Source organism: Rhinopithecus roxellana, chromosome 1 (genome assembly GCF_007565055.1).
Source record: "Rhinopithecus roxellana isolate Shanxi Qingling chromosome 1, ASM756505v1, whole genome shotgun sequence".
NCBI classification, from domain to species: Eukaryota; Metazoa; Chordata; class Mammalia; order Primates; family Cercopithecidae; genus Rhinopithecus; species Rhinopithecus roxellana.
In genome coordinates this window covers 18,484,204-18,510,820 of record NC_044549.1, presented here as the reverse complement: position 1 = coordinate 18,510,820, position 26,617 = coordinate 18,484,204, and the positions used below count along the sequence as shown (strand labels likewise).

The 26,617-nt window shown below is 39.3% G+C and overlaps 1 protein-coding gene across 1 annotated transcript in view; it reads right to left on the bottom strand.

The window, feature by feature from the left end:
* The window catches only part of CRYBG3 (crystallin beta-gamma domain containing 3), a 127,728-nt gene extending 102,524 nt beyond the window's left edge, over positions 1-25,204 (bottom strand). Inside the window, exons 1-2 of the mRNA XM_010358778.2 lie at positions 24,860-25,204; positions 3,929-3,995 (exon numbers count right to left, since the gene is read on the bottom strand). Of these exons, the coding sequence (XP_010357080.2) occupies positions 3,929-3,995; positions 24,860-25,008 (216 nt within the window). The 5' untranslated portion in view covers positions 25,009-25,204. The remainder of the gene's footprint in view (positions 1-3,928; positions 3,996-24,859) is intronic.
* Positions 25,205-26,617: the final 1,413 nt, after the last annotated feature.

The following is a 26,617-nucleotide window of genomic DNA, read 5'->3' as shown; positions in this document are numbered from 1 at the left end:
GGCGGGAGGTGTCTGGGTCATGTGCGCAGAACCCTCATGGATGGCTTTGTGCTGTCCTTGCAATAGTGAGTGAGTTCTCGTGAGATCTGGTTGTTTAGAAGCGTGTGGCAGCTTTCCCCTCTCTCTCACTCCCGCTCTTGCTATGGGACATGTCTGCTCCTTCTTTGCCTTCTGCTATGATTTCCACCAGAAGCCGAGCAGGTGTTGGTGCCATGCTTTCTGTAAAGCCTGCAGAACTGTGAGCCAATGAAACTTCTTTTCTTTATAAATTACCCAGCCTCAGGTATTTCTTTATAGCAATGCAAAAACAGCCAGATACAGCAGGCAAGAGATTTCAGAAAAGGTTAGGAAGGCAAAAGCAGACAGATGCATAGTAAATGAGCAGAGAAAGCTTCTACCTAAGTGACTGCAAAAAGGGACTCTGAACCTGAGGGGAACAAAACAATCCATCACACAGGCAATCTGAAATGACTTAGGATTTCAAGACAGTAGGTACCACTTAAGGTAGTGTCAGACATGGGATTAAAACTAAGAGTTTGCTTGAAAATCTTCAAATAGAAAAGTTGAGCCCAAGGGCTCTTCCTTCACCCAAACAGTAAGATAATCCTCCCTACTTTCCACCACTAACATGCCCAAGAAAAAATAAAAACAGAAAAACTGAAAAAAAATCTGAAGATATTAAGGCTTTTGGAGAAACTGAATTTGAGATCAAAGGGACATCCACAGGGAAATGTCTGGAAACATTGATAATCAAGTCGGGAGCTCTAGATGGATGTCAGGTAAAGACACAGGAGCCAAAAGATGACACCAAAAGATTGGAAGATATTACTTCAGAGGTCTGACACTGAGGAGAACTGAGGATTTTGAGAAACATCTTCATGGAAAAGTATTTAGCCAAAAGAAATCAGTGACTGAAACTGAAGGAAGTAGCCAGAGGTAGGGATGGGACCAAGAAAGGACAATATCACAGAAGCAAAAATAAACCAAAGAACATTTCCAAAAAGGAGAGAAAGACTTGGGAAAAAAGTGTTTCAATTGGTTAAATAGAATGAGAACCAGGGAAAGGTTACTGAATGTGGTCAGCAAAAGGTCACTGGTGAACATGAATGTAACTGGTTTCATGGAATAGCTTTATCAATCAGCGACTACGTACTCAGCATCCACGACACATGTGCCAGACACAGTACCAGGCTTCCCATGTCAGAGGGAACTAAAAGAGAAACAGGAATCAGAGCAGAAAGCATTAAGAACTGAACAATGCTTAAGACAGACTTTCATAAGGAATTATGAGGTAAAAGGTAGGAGTAAAGTAAAATAACAGACCGAAAGGAAAGGAAACCAGACTCACAAAATAAAACGAAAACATTGTTTTTAATTTTATATATTTAAAGAGAAACACAGACCTGATGCAAATCAGAAGCCAGCGAAGATGGATGGATAGCAGTAGTCAAGGCAAGGCCCAAGGAAAGGCAGTAAAGTAAGGACACCAATACCACTGCACATGGTATAGTCAAGGCGGGGGCTTCAGGGGATTTAGCCTTACAAGGGAGAAAGGGATAAATATTCGTCTGATACAGGTAGAAGAGAGCAGGGCATAACACAAAGTAGATGCGAATGAAGAAAGAGTTTAAGGCTACAAGACAATGATAGAATGTGGACTAAATTTCTGGAAGCATCTCCAGCTAGATATAAAAACCTTATTAACATAAAATACGTATTCCAGTAGAATAGAGGTAAATGTTAGAAGTAGCCAACGATGTTAGCAAAATAGCGAAATTTGTGTAGCATGTAAGTGGTATTTTAACGATCAAAAATTTAATGATGTCCCAAGTTAATATAAAACATAATCTAAAACTGTTTAAAAATACAATTAATTTTTGTAGCTCAAACTTGTCTTGCAACCAACAATCTTCGACATCATCAGTGGGTATCTCAAGGTCAAATACAAAAAGAAGACTATATAAGGTTATGTTTACATAAATCTGTCATGGTTCTGATCAAGTGGGAAATACTGCACATTTTTTCTCTTATCACAGAAAGCATTATAAAATTTAGGTTATGTTACCAAAATACATATTTGTTATGATGCCTGGTAGCAGCAGTCCCTGAACAACTGGGTCTGTGTGGCTAGGTTGAAGAAATCCTACCAGTAGCTTCCAGAAGGTTTTTTTAAAAGTTGCATGAGCCAAAATGCACAGGATACCCCAGAAAAAGTGCCACGGTATCCTTTCTATTATGGGATAACTGCAGGTTCCGTATATAAGTAAGCTTATAGGCTTCAAATCACAAGAGAAACTGTCTCATGGCTGCATGGTATTTACTTAGGGGCTTAGATGCCAAAATGATATTATCCTCGGCACTCAAAACAAGATGTTAAGAATGGACAGAAAAGATTGTTAGCATAGGGGCCCAGCTATTCTATTTGCCAAATATATTTACTGAATCCACAAAGATGTAACTTTCAGAGCCTCTGTAGGTGGAAAACAGCACTACTGGAAATAAGAGCCTGAATTTATTCAAGTTTGAACACTAAAGATTTATTTAGGTGAAAGTATAGCTAAAATAAACCATCAGATATAGGCTAAATGGGGAAAGAAGCAGAGACTAAGAGAAGAAAAGGGAGTAAGGAAAGCAGGAAGGTTTGGTAAAGGTCAAGAGTGGGTACAGAGGCAACAAGGGGTTAAGAGACGGAATGACAAAAGCTGATAACCAAAGAAACTTGGAAGTTTGAGATCTCAGATGTAACAGCCTTCCTATGAAACAACACAAGGGCAAGTTTCGTTTATTGCATTAGAAGTAAAAGTCTTGAGTAGGGAAACTCAAAGCATGTACAAACTGAAAAAGCAGCAGCAGCTATAGAGCCCAACAATGGTAAACCAGCAGGCTGGCTAGCAACTGATTGCAGAAGAGAAGTGAGATACATGATAAAACTACCAGGAGGAGGATTTGGTAGCCAGACTCACAAAGGAGTGAAGAAAGGAAAGTTAGGTGATCTTCATTTTTTCCTTTCAATAAATTTTTTTAATTATAATGGAGAAGACAGAAATAAAGAATTAAAACAACTTTGTCTTTATAATGTGTAATGCACATTATATAGTTTTTAAAAATATTACAAAGTGCCCATATCAGTCTTGAAGAATTGAGATGACATTTTAGTCTTTCTACTGACCAAGCTAATTTATTCTGAAATTCCCAGAAGATTCAAAGTTTCTCCTTGATTGTCACAAATCATGTGAAAAGAAAGCAACTGGGACCAAAAGCCATGATTGTGGGATAGCTACCAAAACGTGATCACATACCTAGAAATTGGAAACATCAAATTTCTAGAAAATCGCTTATGAATAAAAAGAGAATCACAAGGTTTAGTGATTTTCAAGGATTTTCAACTACTCATGGAGAATTCCCTATGTAGGTGTATAGTTTATCTACTTTTTGTGCTTGTCCTCTTAGAGAAGCCAAGAATGACATGCAAGCTAACCAAAACACACCTAACACAGAGCAATGGTATGTAGAAACAGATTATTAACTTCTACCCTCCAAAAGCACTATTACTTTGCAACATTTCAGAAAACTCATAAATCCCAGAACTTCCTAGGAAAAAGACCATGGAGGTCATGTAATCTGACTTACAGATTAGCAAACAAAGACATAAAGAAGTTAAATGCCTCAGCTGAAGATCACACGTTGGGTTAGTGGCAAAGCCAAGAACACCTCTCTGTATACTCCCTTCTCAGAGCCTTTCCCCACCTGTCCAGACTCCCATCCCACCTCCCGATGCAAGTGTCTGACAAAGCTGGACTGGATTTCCACAAAAAGTAATTATACAGTGTTCTTTTTGAAATGTAAAATAAGATGATAGAATCTAAAAGAATTAACAGTAATTTAAGATATTTACTTGATATAAAGTAATATTAATTTAAAACTATACCTTTACTGCTTCTGATGAAAGTACATTTTCCTTTTTCTGACTTGTGCTCATGGGCTCATTTTCAACACTGAAAAATAAAAACCACAGTTTCTTTTGAAATTAAAATTACTAAACTAAAAGTTTTCTGTATTTAAACCCAAACTGAAAGGTCCTTTATCTACAATGCCCAAAGACTGATACACCATGTTATACCAAGGATATATTGATTTGAATCTCTAAACTCAAAAAAATGCATACAAAAATGTTCATCTAGGCTTCAGATATTTGTGAGACCTCATTGTGCCTCATATTTTCTTATACAAATAATCAACATCACAGTAATGATATATCTGAACAAAAGAGCACCTGTGTATTACTTTCATAACACTGGCAAGTGCTAGCACTCTAAGATACTATTTATGTGAAGGTTCCCCACAGCCAGATATTTTTTTAATGCCTATGCTGGGTGTTATTTGGAACAGAATGCATTTCTATTCAGCAAATCACTATAAACATATAGGTCTATCTAGTGAATTCTGGGAATACTCAAAAATAGATGTAGGCTTATCTAGCCCCAAATGTGTTCCAGATGGCATGTTAAAATCTGATTTCCCAGATAGTTACTTCTAACTGTCTTTAGTCTGGAATACCTCCTCAGATGCCTTTTGGGATGTCATTATAAACTAGTTTCCCAAGACACATTTAAATTTTTTTTTTCTTTTTTAGAGATGGTCTTGTTCTGTTGCCCAGGCTGGAGTGCGGTGGTGCAATCATAGCTCACTGCAACCTCCTGGGCTCAAGCAATCCTCCTGGCTCATCCTCCTAAGTAGCTAAGACTACAGGTGCATGCTACCATGCCCAGTTATTTCATTTTTTGTAGAGATGGGGGTCTCAACTATGTTGCCCAGGCTGGTCTTGAACTCTTGGCCTTAAGTGATCCTCCAACCTTGGCCCAAAGTGCTGGGATTACAGGCATGAGTCACTGCGCCCAGCTTCCAGATCTAAATATTTATATCTCTTTTTAAACATTATCCTGTTTTCATACTTTCATAATACTAGACAAATTAAGTAGCTTCACTCTAAAGATTATTGACTCTCTACCATATGCCAAGGATTGTGCTTAGCCTTAAGGATATAAAAATGAGTACGTCAGGTTCTTTGCAAAACTCAGTCTAGTTGGAGAGACTAATACATAAACCTTAACAATATAGTTTCATAAGAGTTATAATTGCTAAATGAACAAAATTCTATGAAGCATAAAAGAAACAAGGAACAACCAATTCTACTTGCTCAGTAAAGTACCCTCAGAGGAGGTGCAAAAGCAGGTGGTAATAGAGAATCAGGCATTTTCTGAAAACCAAGTTTTATTTGTTTGCTTTTAATATAAGTCTGGAGCACAGAGCTTGCGAAGGACAGAGGTAATCCTCCAAGGGATGAGACTGAGACCAAAAATTAGTGGATCCCAGACTATGAAGACCAGGCCTGACCTGTTACAAAATCTGACCTTTGTCCTACATGCAGTAGGAAGCCTTCAAGGAGGGGACAAGCATAAGCAGGAGGATGACTGAGAGTGGGCCAGATGTCGAATAGTGGTCACTGGTGGTGGAAGGCCTGGAAAGGAGGAAGTATCAATAGCTCAGATCAAATAAAGGCCATCCCAAAGCAGATCAGATGGAAAGAGAGGACACAATTTATGCCATTTAGATTTTCTATCCATAAAAGTCTATGTTATTATGCACAGTATCCAAGAAACAAATGGTCATGGTCAAAAGATGGAAACAAAAAATAAATCATGAACACCTGGAAAATACAATGGATTAAAATGTCATTAAGTCCAAGACTCCATGCACAAACACATGGACCAAACAGATACAGCTAGACAGATCCTTAAAGCTTCTAAATGTCAATAGAAAAAGTATACACACACACACACACACACACACACACACACACACACACACACATATAAAGACATAAGCTGTGTGTTAAACACATAAAAAATTCTGTGGAGCAATTCAGGAATAAAATCAAGAACAAAACAATAGAAAATATTGTACAATATAGAACTGCAACCTGTACATATGTATAAAATGAGAATGTCTCATAATTGCTTCTTTAAAAGTGAATAAGTTCTTATCTCTTTTTTCTATTTTACTAGTCTTTATCTTTTGCCAAAAGGCTGTTTACAATTCAGTTTTTTTTTTTTTTGAAGTAAATGTGAATTGATTTTGGTCTATTTCAGCTCAAATTAACAAAAACAAACTGGCAAATACATATAAAAAGATCATGTCATAAAGATTTGGGGTATAATTAAGAATAATGCTGACCTCGGCAAGTGATCTAACTACAATCTATTTTGAATGATCTACCTAAAAACTATCTAAACATACAACATCTAATTTTAGTCTCCTAGTTCATGCTTCAGGATTCCTGAAATTCTGCTTCATTTGGTGTGTTTACAGGATTTTCTATAAACCTACTGCCTAAGACTGTAAATGAAAACAGTGAAGGTTTCTTTTCTAATATAAAAGCTCTCCAGAAAATGCAGCTAAGTTCATGAGATTATGGCAGAACTCAGTCTTTTCAAGTACCAGTAATCACTTCCAAGTACAAAATATAGACACACATACAAATTCCAGAAAAATACAGCAGTAAATCAGCATGTAAGTATTGAGCAAACAACGGAAGAATTTAAGTTAAAATCACCAAAAGAAATATTACTTGATATTTCTTAAAATTCTCCCTTATATCCTTTAAGTTGCATGATTCTTATTACTAAACCAAAATTTTAAAATGTGTTGAGTTTTAAAGCAAACAACATATTTTAAAATTTTGGTTGACTGATAAAAATCATTGCTTTTATTAAAATTTCAACACTTTGCTACATGAAACATTCTTAGCATAGATAACATTATTCATGCCCTACCTCCTGATATAAATGTTACCCATAACCACTTGACATTACTAGAATATACCAAAGTTTACACACCTACAAATCACTTTAATCTGCTGCTTGCAACATTCTTCCCCACCCTAATCAACTCTAAATCCTTTACAGCTTAGTTCTGGTTTTACTTGTATTTTTTGTGCTCTCACTGCATGCAGCAATACCTCCCACATATTTGCCACTCTTTATCATTAACAGCTAGTTGTCCATCTTCCCAATGAGAATATAAACTTATTAATTCAGAAGATGTATCATTCATGTCTGTATCCCAGAGCCTGGCATCCCACCCGGCACCACGAAGGCACTCAAATAGTATTTGTTAGATGACTTTTAAAAATAACCTATAACCAGGCCAGGTGCGGTGTGGCCTATAATCCCCATACTTTGGGAGGCTGAGGCAGGCAGATGGCTTAAGATGAGGAGTTCGAGACCAGCCTGGGCAACATGGCAACCTTGTCTTGACAAAAAAAAAAAAAAAAAAAAAAAAAAAAAGAAAAGCTGGGCATGGTGGTGCGCGTTTGTAGTCCCAGCTATTCAGGACGACACTGTACTCCACCTGGGTGATAGAGTGAGACCCTGTCTCAAAAAAAAAAAAAAAAAAAAAAAAAATCTATAACCATATTTCCATTTGTGCCTGCTTACCTTCATCAGAAAACACTGTTACATTGGAAACAATATAATTATAACATCAGTCTTTTTTTCTCAAGGAGGTAGCATATAAGTCTCTTGAAAGAATATGCCAGCCATTCCTATCCTACAACATACTTCTCTAAAACCATTAAGTAGGGAGTGGGGCTGGTGGGAAAAAAATCACTCAGCAAGAACAAGGTCATTTTCAGTTGATTTAAAAATAAAACAAAACACACAAAAAATGAGAACACAGTAGCTAAATATACTCAAAAACAGTGAACACTCAGATGTCAGCTTAGTACAAATATAAAATAAAATAAAATAAAATAAAAAGGGCTCAAAAGGCTTGGGGTGATATTTTCAGTCTCTTAAAAAATAAATACTAAGGAGAGAGAAACATGTTCACCTCAAACTTCATGAGAGACCACAATCCATTCCTATTGTTTGCTCACAATTTAACCCCCTTTGGGACCCAGGGTATTTCAATTAGGAATATTTTTAGAAAGCAGACATTTTATTCATGGCAGGGGGTGAAGAGCAGAATTCAAAATCACACATAGGCACAAATAAAACCACCTTACATTTCTAAATAGTCTCATCCTAGCTAACAGCACTTTAAGAATTAATCTTTCAAAATAGCTTAAATATGAAGGTCAATGTAACATAAAAGCTCCTCATCTTTCAAGTAACTTTATTTGGACCATGCCTGAAAATGAATCCAACATATAGTTATTTAGCCTTTATGTGACTCTGCACCAGAAATAAAATATTTTTCAACGGCAATGCAAAAAAAGGATCACTTTAACCTTCTAAATTTCAAATAATTTACATAAAGGAGAACTCCTAACCTGTCACTGAAGATATATTATTTTCTTAAAATTAAATAATAACAAGATTCCCTAACCAATAGCAGACAAGCAGCGGAAAACTGGGTGGAAGAACTCACCCACTCAACAAACTAGTAGTGCACACATGTATGTGTCAGGCACCATTCTTGGTGCTGGGGGTTGCACAATGTACAAACCAGACAAGTCCTTGCCCTCATTCTTTCAGAACTCATGTCTGTATTCATCGGAATCACCTGGGGTATCTATGTTTCTCAAACAGATTTCTAGGCCTGATTGTCAAGGAATCCAATTGGAACGGGGCCAGGAATCTACATTTTGAGCTACAAATCACCCTTTACCCCAGGTTGTTCTAATGCAGGTGGCCCTCTGACCCCATTCTTGATAAACAATGGTCTGAGAGCCTCTCTATCTTTAGCTGACATCAACAACTGATAGATGTAGAGGGAAGAGAAAAATCTGACCAGGAGGATCTCCACTTATTATTTAAATATGTTAAGTGTGGCTAAAGATTAGGTAACAATTATTTAGAAAACACTACCCATTTTCCAACACTGCTGTTCAGCAAAGCTCCTCCATCCAGAAAAGCAGTGTTGCCCTAATGAGCATATATAGCACTCAAAGTATAGGGTGGGACCTGGAAGGAAAAAATACCCCTCTTTCAGCCTATACCACAGACTGGAGCACAAGGGAAGCTTCCGGGCTTCTCTCAGAGTCAATTTCTCATGCGGTAAGAAAACACCTTCTTGGATGGCCACAGGACAGATGCACAGAAACAAAGGGTACACTCAGTGGAGGATGTAAGGGAGAGTAAAGCTTTCCTCCCCTCCTGTAAGCACCTGTTGGGCACCTCCTCCTCCTATGCCTTTCTCTCACACATAACCGTGACTGCATCAGAAAAATCTGGAAATGGTAAAGACCTGAATACAGCTTCCATAAGCGTCTTCTGGAGGCTTGTCTACTTCTCTATGGATGCCAGAGTCTATGAATTCTTGCCCTTTTGAGAGAGGAAGCGATCTTTGGTGCTAATGCCATCATTGGCAGCAATTCAGAGCACCCCAAATATGAGGTCACTTAACATAAGGTAGTCCCTAATTTGGGAATGCTCTTACATCTAAACAGCACACCCCAACCCTCTGTCCACAGGGACATTTCTCCACTTCCAGGGCCGATTTACCTTCTCTCCTTTGTTTCCAACCCCACTCAAAACTGATGCTGCCTGAAAATATCCTCCCACTTGAGATTTTCACTTCTACTACATGAGGTGTGGTATAGAGTAGAAGAATCAGCAATACTGTTGAGAACAGGGAAAAAGAATCAGGGCAAATCTCCCCATCATTTTATCTTCCTCCACTACCGTAGAACTGCTGGTTCCAAAAGCCTGGTCCACTCAGCAGCACCTCTCCTTCTACCTCAGCTTCATTAGGCCTTTCCTTCCTAGTATGTTCCTTCCCACCACACAGCCCACCTGACCAACTCCTGTGATGAAGTCCTAAAAGTAGTCAGAACCTATCCTTCCCTTAAAATGTGATCAAATAATACCCCAGTCTTCCAGGTGAGACTTTCCCTTGGACTAAATGAAAAATAATGCAGAACAAGACGAGATCTTTACCCATCCACTTCCTCTCCCGCTGTCGTAAGTAGTAAAATGCTTTGCAACAACTCAGAATGAACTTTTGTCTGTTTCAGAGACAGCACCTTGAGGACAAAATGCACTTGTCAAAATGAACGTTTTTGGATCTGATTTTACAACCACGTAAATTAAAAAGGTTCAGACCAGCTGATATGAGATCTCTGTCAGATCTAAAATCCCACATTGCTATGTTCTACAACAGAATAACGGGTGGGAAAAAAACAGGTAGACTAAACTTGAGGCTTTTCTGGTAAAAGATGAGAAAGACTACGGCCAAGAAACCAACTTAGATCAAAACTAGCATGAGGGCACTATAACAAAGAGGCGGAAATGTCTACTGTTCCTTATTTCAAAATGACTGAGGCTCGCTCTGGGCCTGCCCTCTATTCCCTCAGATTCCACCTCTTGGCCCTCTTTTGAGTCCTTAAATACAGCAAGGACTTCATCCTCACACTCTCCCAAAGGGTCTGCTCAAGCCATGGGATCTACATTACCCTTGGGATATTTTTCTTAGAAACATAGTCTCACGTGACAAGTTCTATAATTTTCTTTGTTCAAAGCTATACTGCAGATACATTATGGATTAAATTGACGTTTGTGCACCGGCCTGGAGCACCATCCAGCAGGTCCAAAGATATGGGAAAAAAGATAGAGTTCCACAGCAATGATTTGCAAACCACCATCTGGAAAACTGTCCATTCACAAATGGTGTGTGCCAGCAGTAGAGTGGTACTTGTATTTTTTTAATGGCTATTAATAGAATATACAACAGGTGGTTATGGCACTATTTCTGGGCTTCAAATTAAAAGGTAACTAAAAGCTGCAATTTTAAGGCACTCAAACAGCATGTATTTTAGCCCAAACATCTGGCAGTTGAATGATTTCAAAATTCTAGAGAAAAATCAGGAGGAGAGGGGAAAGGTAGGCATGATTATGAGGCTCTGTTGCTTCACAATCTGAGACTTCTGACACTCCTTTTCTCTATAATGTCGGTCCTCTCCTATAATTTATGTATCTACCTTGAGGCTGCCTTATTTCCTGACCCCCAACTCATCCCCCCAAAATAAGACCCATAATTACAGTTAAATCACAGGCTGAAGAGTGAGAATCTCAGTACGTCTGAAATGTGCCTGAGCTGTCTACCATACGTGTGTTGTGAGTGATTGCTCCATCCTCCCCAAGTTCTCCATCCACCTCATAACCTTCAGATTCTGAATGTTTGACTCACCCCTGCAAGATTCAATACCCTGAATCTCTTGCTGTGATGTGAACTCACGACAGTATTTTAGCTGCTTTCTAAAACAGAGCATTCATTCACATATCATTCAACAAATTGTTCTGAGGACAGGGAACTGGAGACCCGAGATTGTGCCCTCGCAAAGCTCCCCAGAATCTGACCTTGGCTGACTTCCCCTCCAACTGAAATCCTTCCTCCTCTGTAAATTCTTCCAGACACAGATAAACTGATAATATATATGTGAATATAAAAACACATTTACAAAAACATATAAACACATGCCCAGTGATACTTTCCAAAAGTAAACTCATCATTTCAACTCCTTACTATGAACTAACAAGTCCTACCTCATTGGCCCCTGGCTCTCTTCCCCATGTCACTAACACCCACTCCTCCTCTAATTCTGTGTCTCTGTCCACACTGGCATCTGTGCCACATGATTGTGCTCCAGGACCTTCTAACTGAATGTTCCTTCTGCCCAGAAAGTTCTTTCCTCAGACTTGTTCATGCCCCACTCCCGGATATCACTTGGGTCTTTGCTTAAATGCTACCCAATACAGACACTTTTCATGACCACCCTACCTGGACTCACCACTTTCATTATGCCCCTATCCCTCCCCATTTTATTTTTACTTCAAAGCATATTATATATTAATCTAGATATTTTCTTCCCTCCCCATTAGAATACAACCCTATGTAAGTAGAGACACATTTAGATATGCAAACAAGATTCTGAAAAGTGATGACACAACTAAGTTGTTCTAATAATTCAATTTTAAATTATTTTTACAACATATAAATAAATGTATTATTGTCAGAAATGTTACAGCACTATGGTTAAGTGAAAAAATTCAAGTTCCAAACTCTTGAAGAACTTTTACTTTTATAAAAATATTTAGACATGAAGACGTATTTAGACAAACCCATAGGGAATCATTTGAAAGAATGATATATGTTTCTGAGTGGGTAGGGTTATGAGTCTGCTTTTGCTTTTTGATCCTCTTATAATTTTATACCTATTTTGTAAAAGCAAATATTACTATCAAAAAGAGAAAAAAAAAGTAGCATAGTTGATGAAAAAGAAAGCAAAAACAAGTCAGTGCAAAAAATGCAAGCAATTAAATAACAAAATACAAATACTGCAAATATTACCTAATGTTAATTCCTTTGTATCATAATATATGCAACATTACCAAAAATTTATCTGCCTACTTAGAACAATGAAACACCATTATTACCATTCACATTTTCAATTTTTACTGATAAAAAGCACAATGCCATCCTTCCAGCCTGTGAATGCACCTTTGTGCTTTGACAAGACAATAAAAGGCAAGAGAGTTTACATCTCACCTAATCTGTCCCCAGTTATTAAAACATCAAATTCAAAATATTTCATTCTTTGTCACAAGAAGCATGGTAGTTACAAGAAATTTATGATCTGCCACTGAGGTAGCAACCACTTTTGTATAAACTTTAATATGAAAGATAAAAGTTTCTAGCATATCTTCTAAAAATTACATAAAACAAATATTCGTGAGACCACCCAAATACCATTTTCACGTCACTTCTGACATTGCCATTTGTACTGTTTGTCATAAATAGCATATAAAATATTTTTCTTCAACTGTTTTCTGTAACTATGCTAGGGTCCATCTTGGAATTCTGCCTATTACAATGGGTTATATTTTTGTGCCAACACCTTACTTGAAATTAGCACTTAAAAGCATATCTGATTTTAGAAGTATGCAAGTGCTATGGTTTGGATGTTTGTCCCCTCCAAAGCTCATGTTGAAATTCAACCCCCAGTGTTGGCAGTGGGGCCCAGTGGGAGGTGTTTGGGTCATGGAGGTGAATTCCTCAGGAATAGATTAATGCCTTCCCTGGAGTGGTGGTGAGTGATTTTTCACTCTGTTAGTTCCACCAAAACTGGCTGTTAAAAAGAACCTGGCACCTCCTGACCCCTTGTTTCCTTTCTTCCCAAGTGATTCCTGTATCTTCCACCACTACTGGGAGCAGCTTGACACCCTCATCAGATGCAGATGCCCAATCTTAACATTCTAGCCATCAGAATCGTGAGCTAAATAAATCCCTTTTCTTTACAAACTACTCAGCCTCAGGTATTCCTTTATAGCACACAACACAGACTATGACAGCAGAAAACCTCTGTTTTGTAATTTTTTAGCAATTTTATTATTATTATACTTTTAAGTTTTGGGATACATGGCCAGAATCTGTAGGTTTGTTACATAGGTATACACATGCCATGGTGGTTTGCTGCACCCATCAACTCGTCATCCACATTAGGTATTTCTCCTAATGCTATCCCTCCCCTAGACACCTCCTGACAACCCACCAACAGGCCCTGGTGTGTGATGTTCCCCTCCCTGTATCCATGTGTTCCCATTGTTCAACTCCCACTTATGAGTAAGAACATGTGGTGTTTGGTTTTCTGTTCTTGTGATAGTTTGCTGAGAATGATGGTTTCCAGCTTCATTCATGTCCCTGCAAAGGACAAAAACTTATCTTTTCTATGGCTGCATAGTATTCCATGGTGTATATGTGCCACATTTTCTTTATCCAGTCTATCATTGATGGGCATTTGGGTTGGTTCCAAGTCTTTGCTATTGTGTACAGTGCTGCAATAAACATACATGTGCATGTGTCTTTATAGTAGTATGATTTATAATCTTTTGGGTATATACCCAGTAATGGGATTGCTGGGTCAAATGGTATCTCTGGTTCTAGTCCCTTGAGGAATCACCACACTGTCTTCCACAACGGTTAAGCTAATTTATAATTTACACTCCCAACAAGATTGTAAAAGCATTCCTATTTCTCCACATCTTCTCCAGTATCTCTTGTTTCCTGATGTTTTAATGATCGCCATTATAACATGTGAGAAGGTATCTCATTGTGGTTTTGATTTGCATTTCTCTAATGACCAGTGATGATGGGCTTTTTTCATATGTTCATTGGCTGCATAAATGTCTTCTTTTGAGAAGTGTCTCTTCATATCCTTTGCCCACTTTTTGATGGGGTTGTTTTTTTCTTGTAAATTTGTTTAAGTTCTTTGTAGATTCTGGATATTAGCCCTTTGTCAGATGGATAGACTAAAAATTTTCTCTAATTCTGTAGACTGCCTGTTCACTCTGATGATAGTTTCTTTTGCTGTGCAGAAGCTTTTTAGTTTAATTAGATCCTATTTGTCTATTTTGGCTTTTGTTGCCATTGCTTTTGGTGTTTTAGTCACGAAGTCTTTGTCCATGCCCATGTCCTGAATGGTATTGCTTAGCTTTTCTTCTAGGGTTTTTATGGTTTTAGGTCTTACATTTAAGTCTTTAATCCATCTTGAGTTAATTTTTGTATACAGTGTAAGGAAGGCATCCAATTTCAGTTTTCTGCATATGGCTAGCCAGTTTTCCCAAAACCATTTATTAAATAGGGAATCCTTTCTCCATTGCTTGTTTTTTGTCAGGTTTGTGAACGATCAGACAGTTGTAGATGTGTGGTATTATTTATGAGGTCTCTGTTCTGTTCCATTGGTCTATATATCTGTTTTGGTGCCAGTACCATGCTGTTTTGGTTACTGTAGCCTTGTAATAGTTTGAAGTCAGGTAGCATGATGCCTCTAGCTTTGTTCTTTTTGCTTAGGATTGTCTTGGCTATATGGGCTCTTTTTTTGGGGGGGAGGGGGGGTTCTATGTGAAATTTAAAGTAGTTTTTTTCTAATTCTGTGAAGAAAGTCAGTGGTAGCTTGATGGGGATAGCATTGAATCTATAAATTACTTTGGTCAGTATGGCCATTTTCACAATATTGATTCTTCCTATCCATGAGCAAGCAATTATTTCCTCATAGCCATCATTGAGATGTTAGGTTATGGAGTTCAATTTATACTCAAAGAATTAAAAAGTTTGGCAACAATGATAATTGCAGAGATTTTCTAGCTATTTCTGGCAAAACAGTATAGGTGAGCACGTTTAACTCTGTCCCATGGAAATGATGGTAAAGCAATTAATAAGAGGAAATAAGCTACCAGGTTAAAAAAAAAAAAAAAAAACAGATGAAGAATAACAGCATTCAGGACAGATGAGATTTTCGAAGGAAAGAAAAACAGGCAGAAATATAATTTAGAATAAATAAAACTTTTATCATTTCTTTGTGTTGGTAGCATTTCAAATCTTATCTTCTAGCTATTTTATAATATACTATTGTTAACGCTAATCTCCCTCCTGCACTAACAGTGAAGTGCTAAGCTGAAGTGATATCCTAAAAACCCTGATTTGATCATTACACATTGCATGAATGTAACAAAATATCACATATACTCACTTCATAAACAGTACAATAATTATGTATCAATAATTATTTTACAAAAAAGAATAGATGAAAACTCAGAATCCCATATCCCAAAATACAGCACTTTGACATACTGAACTGAGCAGCCTCAAGGTCTCTCTGAACCCCACCTTCGTCTGTTGTCTTTGCTCCTCTGTCTCTCCCAAAGCACAGAATGAAGTTCTGTTCTCTGAAGTTCTCTTATATGCTTAAAGTTTGGACCCATCAAAGAAGAAAACAATTACCTCTAGGCCCTTCCCTAGTTTTCATTAACTGAACTCACGTCACAAGAAGAAAGACTGAAGTCATAATATCTCAACAGACTTTTGTCATAAACCACTGTCTGTTCCGTGGGCCCAACAGACTTTCTCCCAGGCCTTTGTTATGTTCTTCAAGCTCACTGAGTTCCTGTAAAAATCATTTACTACTCCCCTAAAATCATCCACTTTCCTCTCTCCTAAGAGGTGGGGTATATAAGCACCTGTACCTTACTGGGATATTTGGTAGTCACTCTGTGATTTTTTTCGCCCTGCATGCTAATAAATTTCTATGTCATTTCTCCTATTAATCTTCCTCTTGTCAGTTGATTTCTTAGTGAACTCACATCTCCAAATTATAACATTTGGCAGGAGCCTAGCAATTTTTAAAAAGAGAAGCCTCCAGACTCTGGAATACCAAGAATAAAAGTATAGAAAGCACAGACCACACACAGGAAGCTTGAGCCAAACTCTCCATTCTAAATCGAAAGATATAAGCCTCTCAAGAGAAAGAGCCTGCCAACTGTCCAGCAAAATAAATTAAAAAGGCACTGTGCAAGGTTCATTACTGTGCATGTGTAGAGTCTACATTGAAAAAGATTTCAAAATTTGCAGAGAAAAAATGAATCACAAAAATAGGTCCAGAAATTATACTAGCCTCAGATTTCTCAACAATCCAGAATTAAAGAGAAAGCTAATAGAGAAATGTCTTCAGAAATCTGAGTGCAAGTAATTTTGAGTCTATAAATTTATACCCAAACTATGATTTACTAGAGTAGAAAAAGGTATTTTCAGAAGTGCAAAGACTAAAAAAAAGATTATCTAAGATGCACCCTTTCTTGTTAGATATATGCCAACAAAAGGGGGAGTTAACCAAGAAAGAGGAATACATGAGGTCCAAAAATAGGTGCTCTCACATAGGGCTTGAGTAGTAGAGATCAATGCAGGAAGCTTGGGAACCACTAGGTGATACAAATTACAGGAAGACACAGAGACCAAGAGAAAGGTCTTGGAAGGCATGGGGTAAACTGGTAGATGTGATTTAATGATGTAGAAAAAACACAGTAGCAGCAATAAGAAAATGAAAAACAAGGTAATTTACTCCATGAAAAACAAAATATCACACAAAGAAAGTAACCATAGTGCAGCACTTGGCTTAGCAGAAAACAACAGCTACATATTCATAGAAATCTACAGGTTTATTTAATCTTCCAATTATAATGATTATTTTGGCTGGATAAGTAATGAGATGTGGAAGGGTATAAAATAGCTAAGTGCTCATCTACCATAACCAGAAGTCAATATATATTGTCCAAAGTTTATAAATCAAGAACAGAAAGACATTACTTAGACACATGTTCCAGAAGAAATAGCTTAAATGAGATTAAAAGTTTCTTCTGAGAGCCTCAAGGATGGGCTCGCATTTGTTAAATGCTCCTACAGTCCCCTACATGTTACCTTGGTACTTACTTCAAGTGAAAAGAAAGATTTGTGAATGTCTGCCTTCCCCACAAAACTGCATCAGTGCTTTAAAGCAAAGACAATGCTGCACCTTGTTAACTGCTGGATTCCCAGGACCTAGACTGGTGCTTCACATAGCGACACTAAATTAATTCGTTTTAAACATAGGTGAAGCTTTCAAATCAAATGACCAAAATGTTAGGATCACATGGAAGATTAACTAAAGCATTTTCATATGTGACTTTTCCAAAAAAAAATAAATCTTTCTAATTGTAAGGCATATCCATTTTGTACACACCTAATAGCCCATGGAGTTTTGGCTGGTATGCTAAAGCTGAGAGAGACCTTACAGATGAAAATCAACTCCCTTGATTTATCACGAAAGACTCTGAGGTTAATAACCTGTCCTGGGTCATACTGGAGAGGTCAAGGTGGATGACAGGTGACCACGTAAAAATGAGTTATGTTGATACATTTGTGGCTGTGTCAACTCTACCCAGTTTCACATTAGAAAGTAAAAATATAGAAAAGCCTCACTCCTACTTGTACAAAGTGTCAAAATATCAAATTACTCTGCATTACAAGAACTACTTCTATTTATTTATATCCTTAACTGAAATTTTTCTCACTTGAATAAGTTCATGTAGCGCATTCTCTCTTTGGAGGATTTTTGCCAACTCAGGATCATAAATTCTCTTTTTTTCCCCTTCTTTTAACCACAGATATTCACCAGATTTTAATCCAGTCTTTTTCTTACTTTATGAAATAGGTAATTCACATAATTTTTAAGTGTACAAAGGCATAAGATAGTCTTTCTCCTGCCTCTCATCCCTTCACTCAGTTCCCCATACCGCCAAAATAAGTTACACAACACTAGTAACAGATTTCATATCCCCTTTTTTTGTATATACAAATGGGGCATACTATACACAATTCGTTGTAGGTTTTTTTTTTTTTTTTTTTTTGAGATGGAGTTTGACTCTTGTTGCCCAGACTGGAGCGCAATGATGTGATCTTGGCTCACTGCAACCTCCGCCTCCCAGGTTCAAGCAATTCTCCTGCCTCAGCCTCTGGAGTAGCTGGGATTACAGGCAAGCATCACCACACCTGGCTAATTATTTTGTATTTTAGTAGAGACGGGATTTCACCATGTTGTTCAGGCTGATCTCGAATGCCTGACATCAAGTGATCCACCCGCCTCTACCTCCCAAAGTGCTGGGATTACAGGCATAAGCCACCGTGCCTGGCCTTTTTTTTTTTTTTTTCTTAATGTATCTTGGAGATATTTCCTTAACAGTACATAACAAAGCTTTCCTATTCTTTTAGGTAGCTGCATCATATTTCACTATATGGATGTACTATGATTTATCAATTAGTCCACAACTGATGGCATTCTACTCTATTTTTCATCTTTTGCTATTAAAACAATGCCGCAATGACTAACTTCTATAGGCAACTTTTGGCCTGTTTGCAAACTGTACGTGTTCAGTGGAATTCCCAGAGAAGAAATGCTGAGTATGTGAATCTGCAATATTGATAGGTCCTGTCAAATTTCTCTCCAAAGTGGTATATCAATTTACCCTCCCACTAGTAGTGTATGAGAGTTCCAGCTTTCCCACATCAAACTGGAGTGTGGCTTATCAAATAGGTAGAATATGGTATCTTGCTATAGTTTCCATTTGAAACTCTCTTTTGAAGGAGACTGACCCTTTTTTTGTATTTAAATATAAATCTATAATCTGCATAAATGTATACATTTATTTTCCTCTCCCAACTGTCAGGAGTATAATTCTTGATTGTCCATAGCCCTGACCCAGTCCATCTGGGCAGATGTCCAGCTGCATGCCATTGTCTTTTATTTCCATTCCAAACCATTTTCTAAAGGCAGCCTTCTTTTACGAGTCTTCCCAAGTTAAGCGGAGGAAGCTGTCACATAATGCTGTGTAGGCTTTGAATTCAGGAAGGAAAATTTGACTCTTGACTCTACTACCAATATTGTGAGACTTTTGATTACCTACTGAACCTCTTGAAACCTTAAATTATATATCTGTAAAAGGCAGTAAAGATACCTCTCTCATACATTTGCTCTGAGGATTAAGTGATTTGATATTTTTAAAGTTCCAAGCTCAGGGCTTGGATCTGAGTAGGGCCTTAATAAAGGGTAGTTTGGTTTTGTCATCATTAATTGATTAGGAAAAAAGAAAACAAACACACACTTGGTTAAGCAGTTGTTTCAGTGCTTTAGCATACTTCCAATTAGAAACTCCTGGGAGTAAAACATTCAGGGAAGTCCTGCTGGATGGAGTTGTACCATTACTTGGCCACGTACAACTGCCAAATAAACACTAAGAATGACTTATTACTAGTTGAAAAACTTTGATTTGTTCTCTAACAACATCAAGTCATTTTGTGTAAGCACTGCCACTTATCTGGAATGTTGATTCCTGAAAGGATGCATTTTTCTGCCTCTGTCTAGGACTTGCAAAGCTTGCAGGGTCAAGGAGGAGAGCAAGAGGAACTAAGGGGCAGCATTTCCATTCACCTTGATGGTGCAGTTACTATCATGTTTCCCTCACTATGCTGGCTTGGCAAAGGAAGCTAACCAAACCATGCTTGGAGAAAAGTTAATAATGTGAGAACGTATTTTGAAAGCCCAATTAAAGTTCTCATACAACGTATGACATTCATGAAACATTAAGTATGCTCTGAACGAAACAAGTCACACACTCCAAAGATGTGTTTGATTTATACTGAGTTCATATTAAGAACAGAGATGTACACTTTTATCTCCTCCATTAATCTGTGAATTCTAGGAAGGCATATTTGGTCATTCATTTATTTTTATATCCACATTGCTTTGCGCCATGTGGGACACAAAGCAGCCACTTTAACTTATGGATTGAACAGACTCAAAGTAAGTATTATCTTCTTAACTTTTACTTCACACTGACTCCCTCTTTTCAGCATATAGCCTGGATTATTTTCCTTAATTTTACAACCACCTACGGTTTGTTGCTATTATTTTGTTTAATAATTGGTAACTAATATTTCTTATATCTGGGTTCTGGTATATTTCATCAGAACTTTGGATAGAAAATATTTTGTCTTGAGGGAATATTTTCTCTTACTTCACAAAACTTGCTATTACCCTTTTTACATATTTTCCACTGTGATGAGGAAAAAAATCTAAAAAGGTTATAACTGTCAATAAAGCTAGAAGTTCTGATTACATAAACTTACTGCAGGTCAATTTGTGGTATCCTTGCAACTTTAACACATTCAGAACATACAATTGAGTCCATTTCCAAGGAATGTTCACAGCAAAAAATAGAATTCCCAAATTAGTCACCTGGTAGACACCTTAACGAACCCAAGAGATGGGTTCACAAAGATGAAGGGCACACAAAGATGAAGACACAGCCCCTGACCTTGGGCCTAGTAATCCTGTTTCACCTTCTTTTCATCAATGACACTGTATTTGGTCAAAGTAACAGCCAAAAGGAATATATCTGAAATGGGCCACAGTGTCACCCATTCTAGAACAAAGTAAGTAAGGAACAATCCAATTGCCTCACATATTCAAATATGTTTTGAAGGAGCAGAGTTCAGAAGGGTGGTGGACAGGATGGTGTCAAAAAAGGAACCAGAACTTTGGAGTCCATTAGAGAGAACTAAGTTCAAATGTCACCTCTCACCTCCTCTCATGATTTAGGGTAAATCACTCTCCACTGGGAGTGGTACCACTCTCCCTCCCACCCACCTGGGTGGAGGAGTTTTCAGTTACCCAATAACCAGAGGATGCTACTGGCAATTAGTATGTGGAATCATGGATACCAAACATCTTACAAAGGACAAAAGGGTCCAGTTCAAAGAATTGTTCCATTCAAAACGCCCATAGCATCCATCCCTGAGTGCTCTCCCAAACTCAGTTTCTTCAATTGTCAGATGGTAATAAGTGGACCAACCTTTCACGCTGAGTGTGAGATTTACATGATATGTTGCAAGCAAAAGTGCCCAGCCCAGGAGTAAGTGCACAGTCAGCCCTTGATAAATACTGTTCTCACCTTACCATCTCTCTTCACAGTTACAAACATTGCACAGAACTCATTTTAAACAGGTCCATCATGCATGATACAGCCAAGAAACAAAGTTGAGCAATCATTTTCTCTAAGCAGATAAAATAAAGCAGGAATTCCTCCAAGTTTGCAATATCTGTGTAACAGGCTTTTGCAAAAATTCTCTGAGCCTTAAATCTAGAGCCAAACACTTTGTCTAGAGACCTTTATGACCCAGTTCCAACCTAACTTTCTTACTGCTCCTTTCACTCTGTCCAATTAACGTATATAGCCCCTAACAGATCACAAACCCCTTGCAGGCCTTTGCTCAGTCTGGAATACCTGTTCCCTCTTCTCTTTCTAAGTTCTCTCTGTATAGAAACATCACCAATTCCTTGAAGACCCAGTTAAAATCATCCCTACCAGGAAGCACTTCCTGGTCTCCCCTATCACTTCTAATGAGTCCATTCCTTGTATACTTATAAACTGGGCTTAACACTGCAGCAGTGATTCTCAAACTAGGATCCACAGAACTCTGGGAGTTTGGGAGTTTCCTATGAAAACTTCAATTGCAGTTTTCCTTTTTATATCATCTAAAATAAATTAATACAAGCATTTCCTGGAAATGGTCAACCACCTAATATGAGTACTATCAAGCAATTTGAGCGCTCACGCCTAAGTTGGGATATACAATAGTGTTGATGCTAATAGGCCTTCTTTAATTGTGAAAGATTAATGAGATCAGAACAGCAACAAAGAAAACATAATGAAGTGTTCTCACCAACTGAAGCCCATATAACTCACAGCACACCATAAAAACAAAGATTTTCCTATGGTTCAAACAGTAAAATATTGGAAGACCTGTATCAAGGCATGGCAACTCCCCAAAGACCTGGTGATTGTCCCAGTATGCATTTTGTGAGTAACCAAAAAAACAGTTTCAGGATGTTGTAAATTCTACTTTTACGGGTCTCATAATTATGTTTTAGTTTATTTTTTAATTTTGTACTTAAGAAACTGTTAAGGAATTCTGTTCTTAAGGAACTTATGTTTTGTTTTATATTTGTACATGTTACATTAAAAAATTCATGCAAATCAACACTGGGGATGCAAAAAGGAGACTTCAAAACACAGGTTTTAGAGAGTGCATTTCCTTTCAAGTACATCAAAAAGCCAGGATGCAGACAATAACCTTTATTACATGTTCAGAATTGTAGGCACATCTGATACCATGTTCACTGACTGAAAAGTAGTTACATAACTTTCAGTAAGTTTCCTTAACCCTGTTTTTTACAGTAAAATGGGGATATTGATAATATAGGTTTGGTCAAGGGTCATGTTTAATAATATTATTGAAAGTACTTTGTAAAGTGCCAGACATATGATAGGGATTCATATTAATGTTTTCAAGTGGTCTTCCCAGCTTCTTATAGCTCCTAAAGAAAGAATCCTTTATCTTACTCTTTATGTCCCTACCACACCAACCCCGTTTGTCTGTTGCACTGACTCCTCTTCATCTAAAATCACCTCTACAGAAGGTATATCCAGCTCTCATAATGACACAAGTTTTTATGCCCACAAAGAGAAATAGCCAAAACACCCTTCCATTTTGAAATAAGATCATAGTGACAAATTGCAATTCTGTTTCCAATCTTGTTAACATCAGGGTGTTGTGTTACTGGGACATTAATTACTACAAAGCAGTTCCATTTGTTTTATTAAATTTTCAATAAAGGCTTTGTGTTTGTTTATGCCCTTGAAATGAAAGATGTAAGCTCATTGAAAACAGTAAAACACCCACACAAGGGGTCATCTGCTATCCCCCTAACACCTGGCAAGTTCCAAAAGAGATGAGAACAAAATTAGCATTGATATAAGCACAATTAAAATCTTCATTGTTGAAAAGCCACAGTTTTGCCAATCTGGAGATGATGAGAATAGAGAAGTGGTAGGTGAACAAGGAACTAGCTGCTGGAGTGGTCAGCTCCAGTCAGTAAAGAAATTAGAATTGAGAAGTGCCTTAAAAAGCCAAAATGGGGCGGAGAGGCCAGTAGGATTTCAGGCCATTACTGACATGACCCTGAAATTGACCTGCTTATTCCTTTCTAACACTGACTTTCAAGTCCCCAACTTTGCTGAGCCTACTTGGGATTTCCTTGCAGGCTGCGTTCATATTATCCAAGACTGTTAGTGTTGTTACGGCGGTGGCAGGCACCACAGGCTGCCTGCCCACACCCGCAGAACTAGCTGACACCCTGGATGAGATCTGTCAGACTTCAAAACTATTTTTAACCACTGTGTAACTTTGAATTTTAAATTCTCAACAGTCAGAGCAATAATAGCTGAAACGTCCCAGGAGATTAACCACTCAATTATCGTAGGAGCTTTCTTGGAAATATGTGGCATGTGATTAACAGACGGTCATAATGAAAATGTTTCACAAGCGGGTAAACTGAGGAACACAAAAACGACCAAAATCACATCACAAAATCTGAATACTAATGGAACTGGCTCACTCTCAGTTCTGTTTCCTATCCATTTTTTTTTTTTTTTAAGCCCACCAGGAAATCTTGAGTCCTAAGTAAATATGGCTTTCTGGAGTGTGTCCTTCCAATGACAATGGTCATTCTAGTGCAATCTCTCGGGAGGAGATAGTGTAATCTTCTCATAAGTTTAAGAAAGCGAGCTGCATTTTACTTAACCCCTCTTTCTTCAGGGGGATGAAAAGACTCAGAAATAAGCATTTAAATGAGGCATGTCTAAAAATTTTTGATTTTTGAACATAGGAAAGTGAAGGAAAGATTAAAATATTACAGAGAAAGGGTACCCTTTGATTACTGAAACCAAGACAGCTGGAAACTTGATTTCCAGAATCTGTTTGGGAACTTGAGGCAGCTGTTTCTACGAGAGATGAGAAATAAAGGGTGGCGTCGTTTACATGTTCAGTCCATTTTGGTGAAAGTCTTGGGAACGCATTATCACAATTCCTTTTAAAAATCATTTTGAGAAAATTTAAATAAGATGGCAAAATACCATCGTAGCTGAGGGGGTGACGCCCCAAAGCTTTACCTTTTCCACTTTTGCCCCGATCTCCTCCCACACAAGTGGTGCTGGGATCGCGCCCTCAATTCCCCTGGCTGAGGGCTCCGCTCAGCTCACAAGTGTTTCCCATTACTACAGGCGGGACGCCGGGGCAATCGCTTTTGCCACAGAACTTGGAGAGTAGAGCGTGTGTGGAACAGAAACCCAATCACGTTCCGGCAGGGGAAGGTGGGAAAGGAAGAGCGCGGAGCCAGGCGGGGATGGGGGGATATGCGTCCGGCCGCGGGGCAAGAACTTCTGCCCGATTTAACCTGCAGAGGAGAGGCGAGTGGTGCGGCACCGGAACGGGGCAAGGAGGAGGAAACTTTAGCAATGGAGGAAGAAGAACAGAAAGTGGCGAGCGAACTGCAGCCTGGCCCAAGAGCGGCCAGCTGCCGGCGGTCAGGCCGGGAGCCTTCGTCTAGCGAGTACGCGCAGGGACCCCCCGCGACCTCCTCCGCGACTCCCACCTGGCAGCGGACCGGCCTGGAGCTGGAGGCTGGCTTGTCCCCGGCCTCTCCTCCTCTTCCTCTTCCTTGTCCCGGGAAGGACTTCGGGGAGCGAAGAACCGGGAGAAGCTGTGCCAGGGGGCGCTGCCCTTTCTCCGGCCGCTGGACATTTCCCGAGGGGGCCGCTGGCCCGGGGCCGTCTGCAGGGAACGGCCTAGGTGGTGCCTGGTGCCCGGAGCCCGACCGGGCGCCGCGGGATGCGGCGAGGGCAGATCGACTCGACGCGAGCTGCCAGCGCGGCTCAGTTTCTCCCGGGCGGGAGAAACGCGGACGCGACGCGCTCCTCGCGCTGCAGCTCCTCAAGCCGCTGCGGCTGCTCCTCCTCCCGCCCTCGCCCGGCGCGGCCCGCCCCACCCCCAGGAGGAGCCAGCGGCCGCGGCACCGCCCTGAGCCGGGCGCAGCCGCCACCGCCGGAGCGCGACAGGGTCCCCAGAAGGCGCCGGCCTGAGAGCCTGAGGGGTGTCGCCCAGCGAGCGACGCTAGGCTCGAGCTTCCCGCTCAAAAGAGTTCAGGCTGCAGCCTGTTGAGCTTTGCCTTCAATTACTTTCTGTGACCGTTGTGTTTTCTATCCTACAGTGAGAGCACAGAAACAGTTTTCTCCAGACTTTTGAAACAGGTTTAGGAACTAAGGTTTGTGAAAACACTTGGCAAACTGCAGTACCGGGGCGCCCCGAACTTCCTGGGAGCTAAGAAGCAGCAACCGCAGAGACAGCTCCAGCCCTGAGGGCGAAATCGCGTTAGCCCAGCACCGGGCGACGGGAGGGAGCAGGGGTACCTGTCAGGCGGTCACCACTTCCCGGCGCGTTCCGCTGGCTTTCTGTGGTGTGACTTTTCCTAACCGCGTTGTGCTTCACACTTTTCACACTCCACGCTACGTACTTCCCTGCGAACTCTTTCAAAAACGGCCCTGATCAAAAAGTATGATTTCGAGCTTGTCAGTGCTGAAACATAGTTTGCAGTCGTTACACAGATGCCACTGAAATCTGGGAACCAAAGGGTCCTTAAGACTTACTTTAAGTCTAAGTACAGTGGTATGGCTTTTTCTTGTTTCTTCATACCCTAGCAGGTAGTACAGGAGATACTAAGAGGCCCATTCACCCCAGGTGTTTTGTTTTCGTTTGAAGGCGAGCTGCCCCTGGGGTAGGCATCAAGGAAGTGATACGGCATTTGTTCACTAAACAATGTGTACAAGGAAATGAGATAAAAATGAAATGTCCACAGCAGAGGGGAACCTTGGAGTAATCTCCCCTCTGGCTTTCGGGAGATGGAGGAGAAGTAGCATGAGTGGATTGCATACCTGTAAGCCCCAAGTCCTCTCAGCACCTGCTGGAGGCTGTTGAGCCTCCCTGCCTCCCCACACTGCCACCCAGAAGCCCTCCAGCCCCTACTAACTGTAATAGAGCCAAGGCACTCACTCGCATTTGTTCTGGCAGAATTTAACCCCTTAAAGTTCAGTCAGCCCGGTTTCCATCAATCGTGTTCATCTCAGTCTATCCCTCAAGATTAATTCTTTTTTACTCGTTGGTAAATTTTTCCTGCTTCTCTGTGAGCCTAGTCTGAGAAAATAGAGAAAATCTAAGATAATAGACTAGAATAAGACAAGTAAAGTTCCCAATTCTAGCTTTATTTTAAGAGAATCTCCATTGAAGACCCACTTACCAAAGAGCCCAAAGAGAGTAATAAAGCAAACTGTTTTTTCCAGCTAAAAGGTCGAAATGA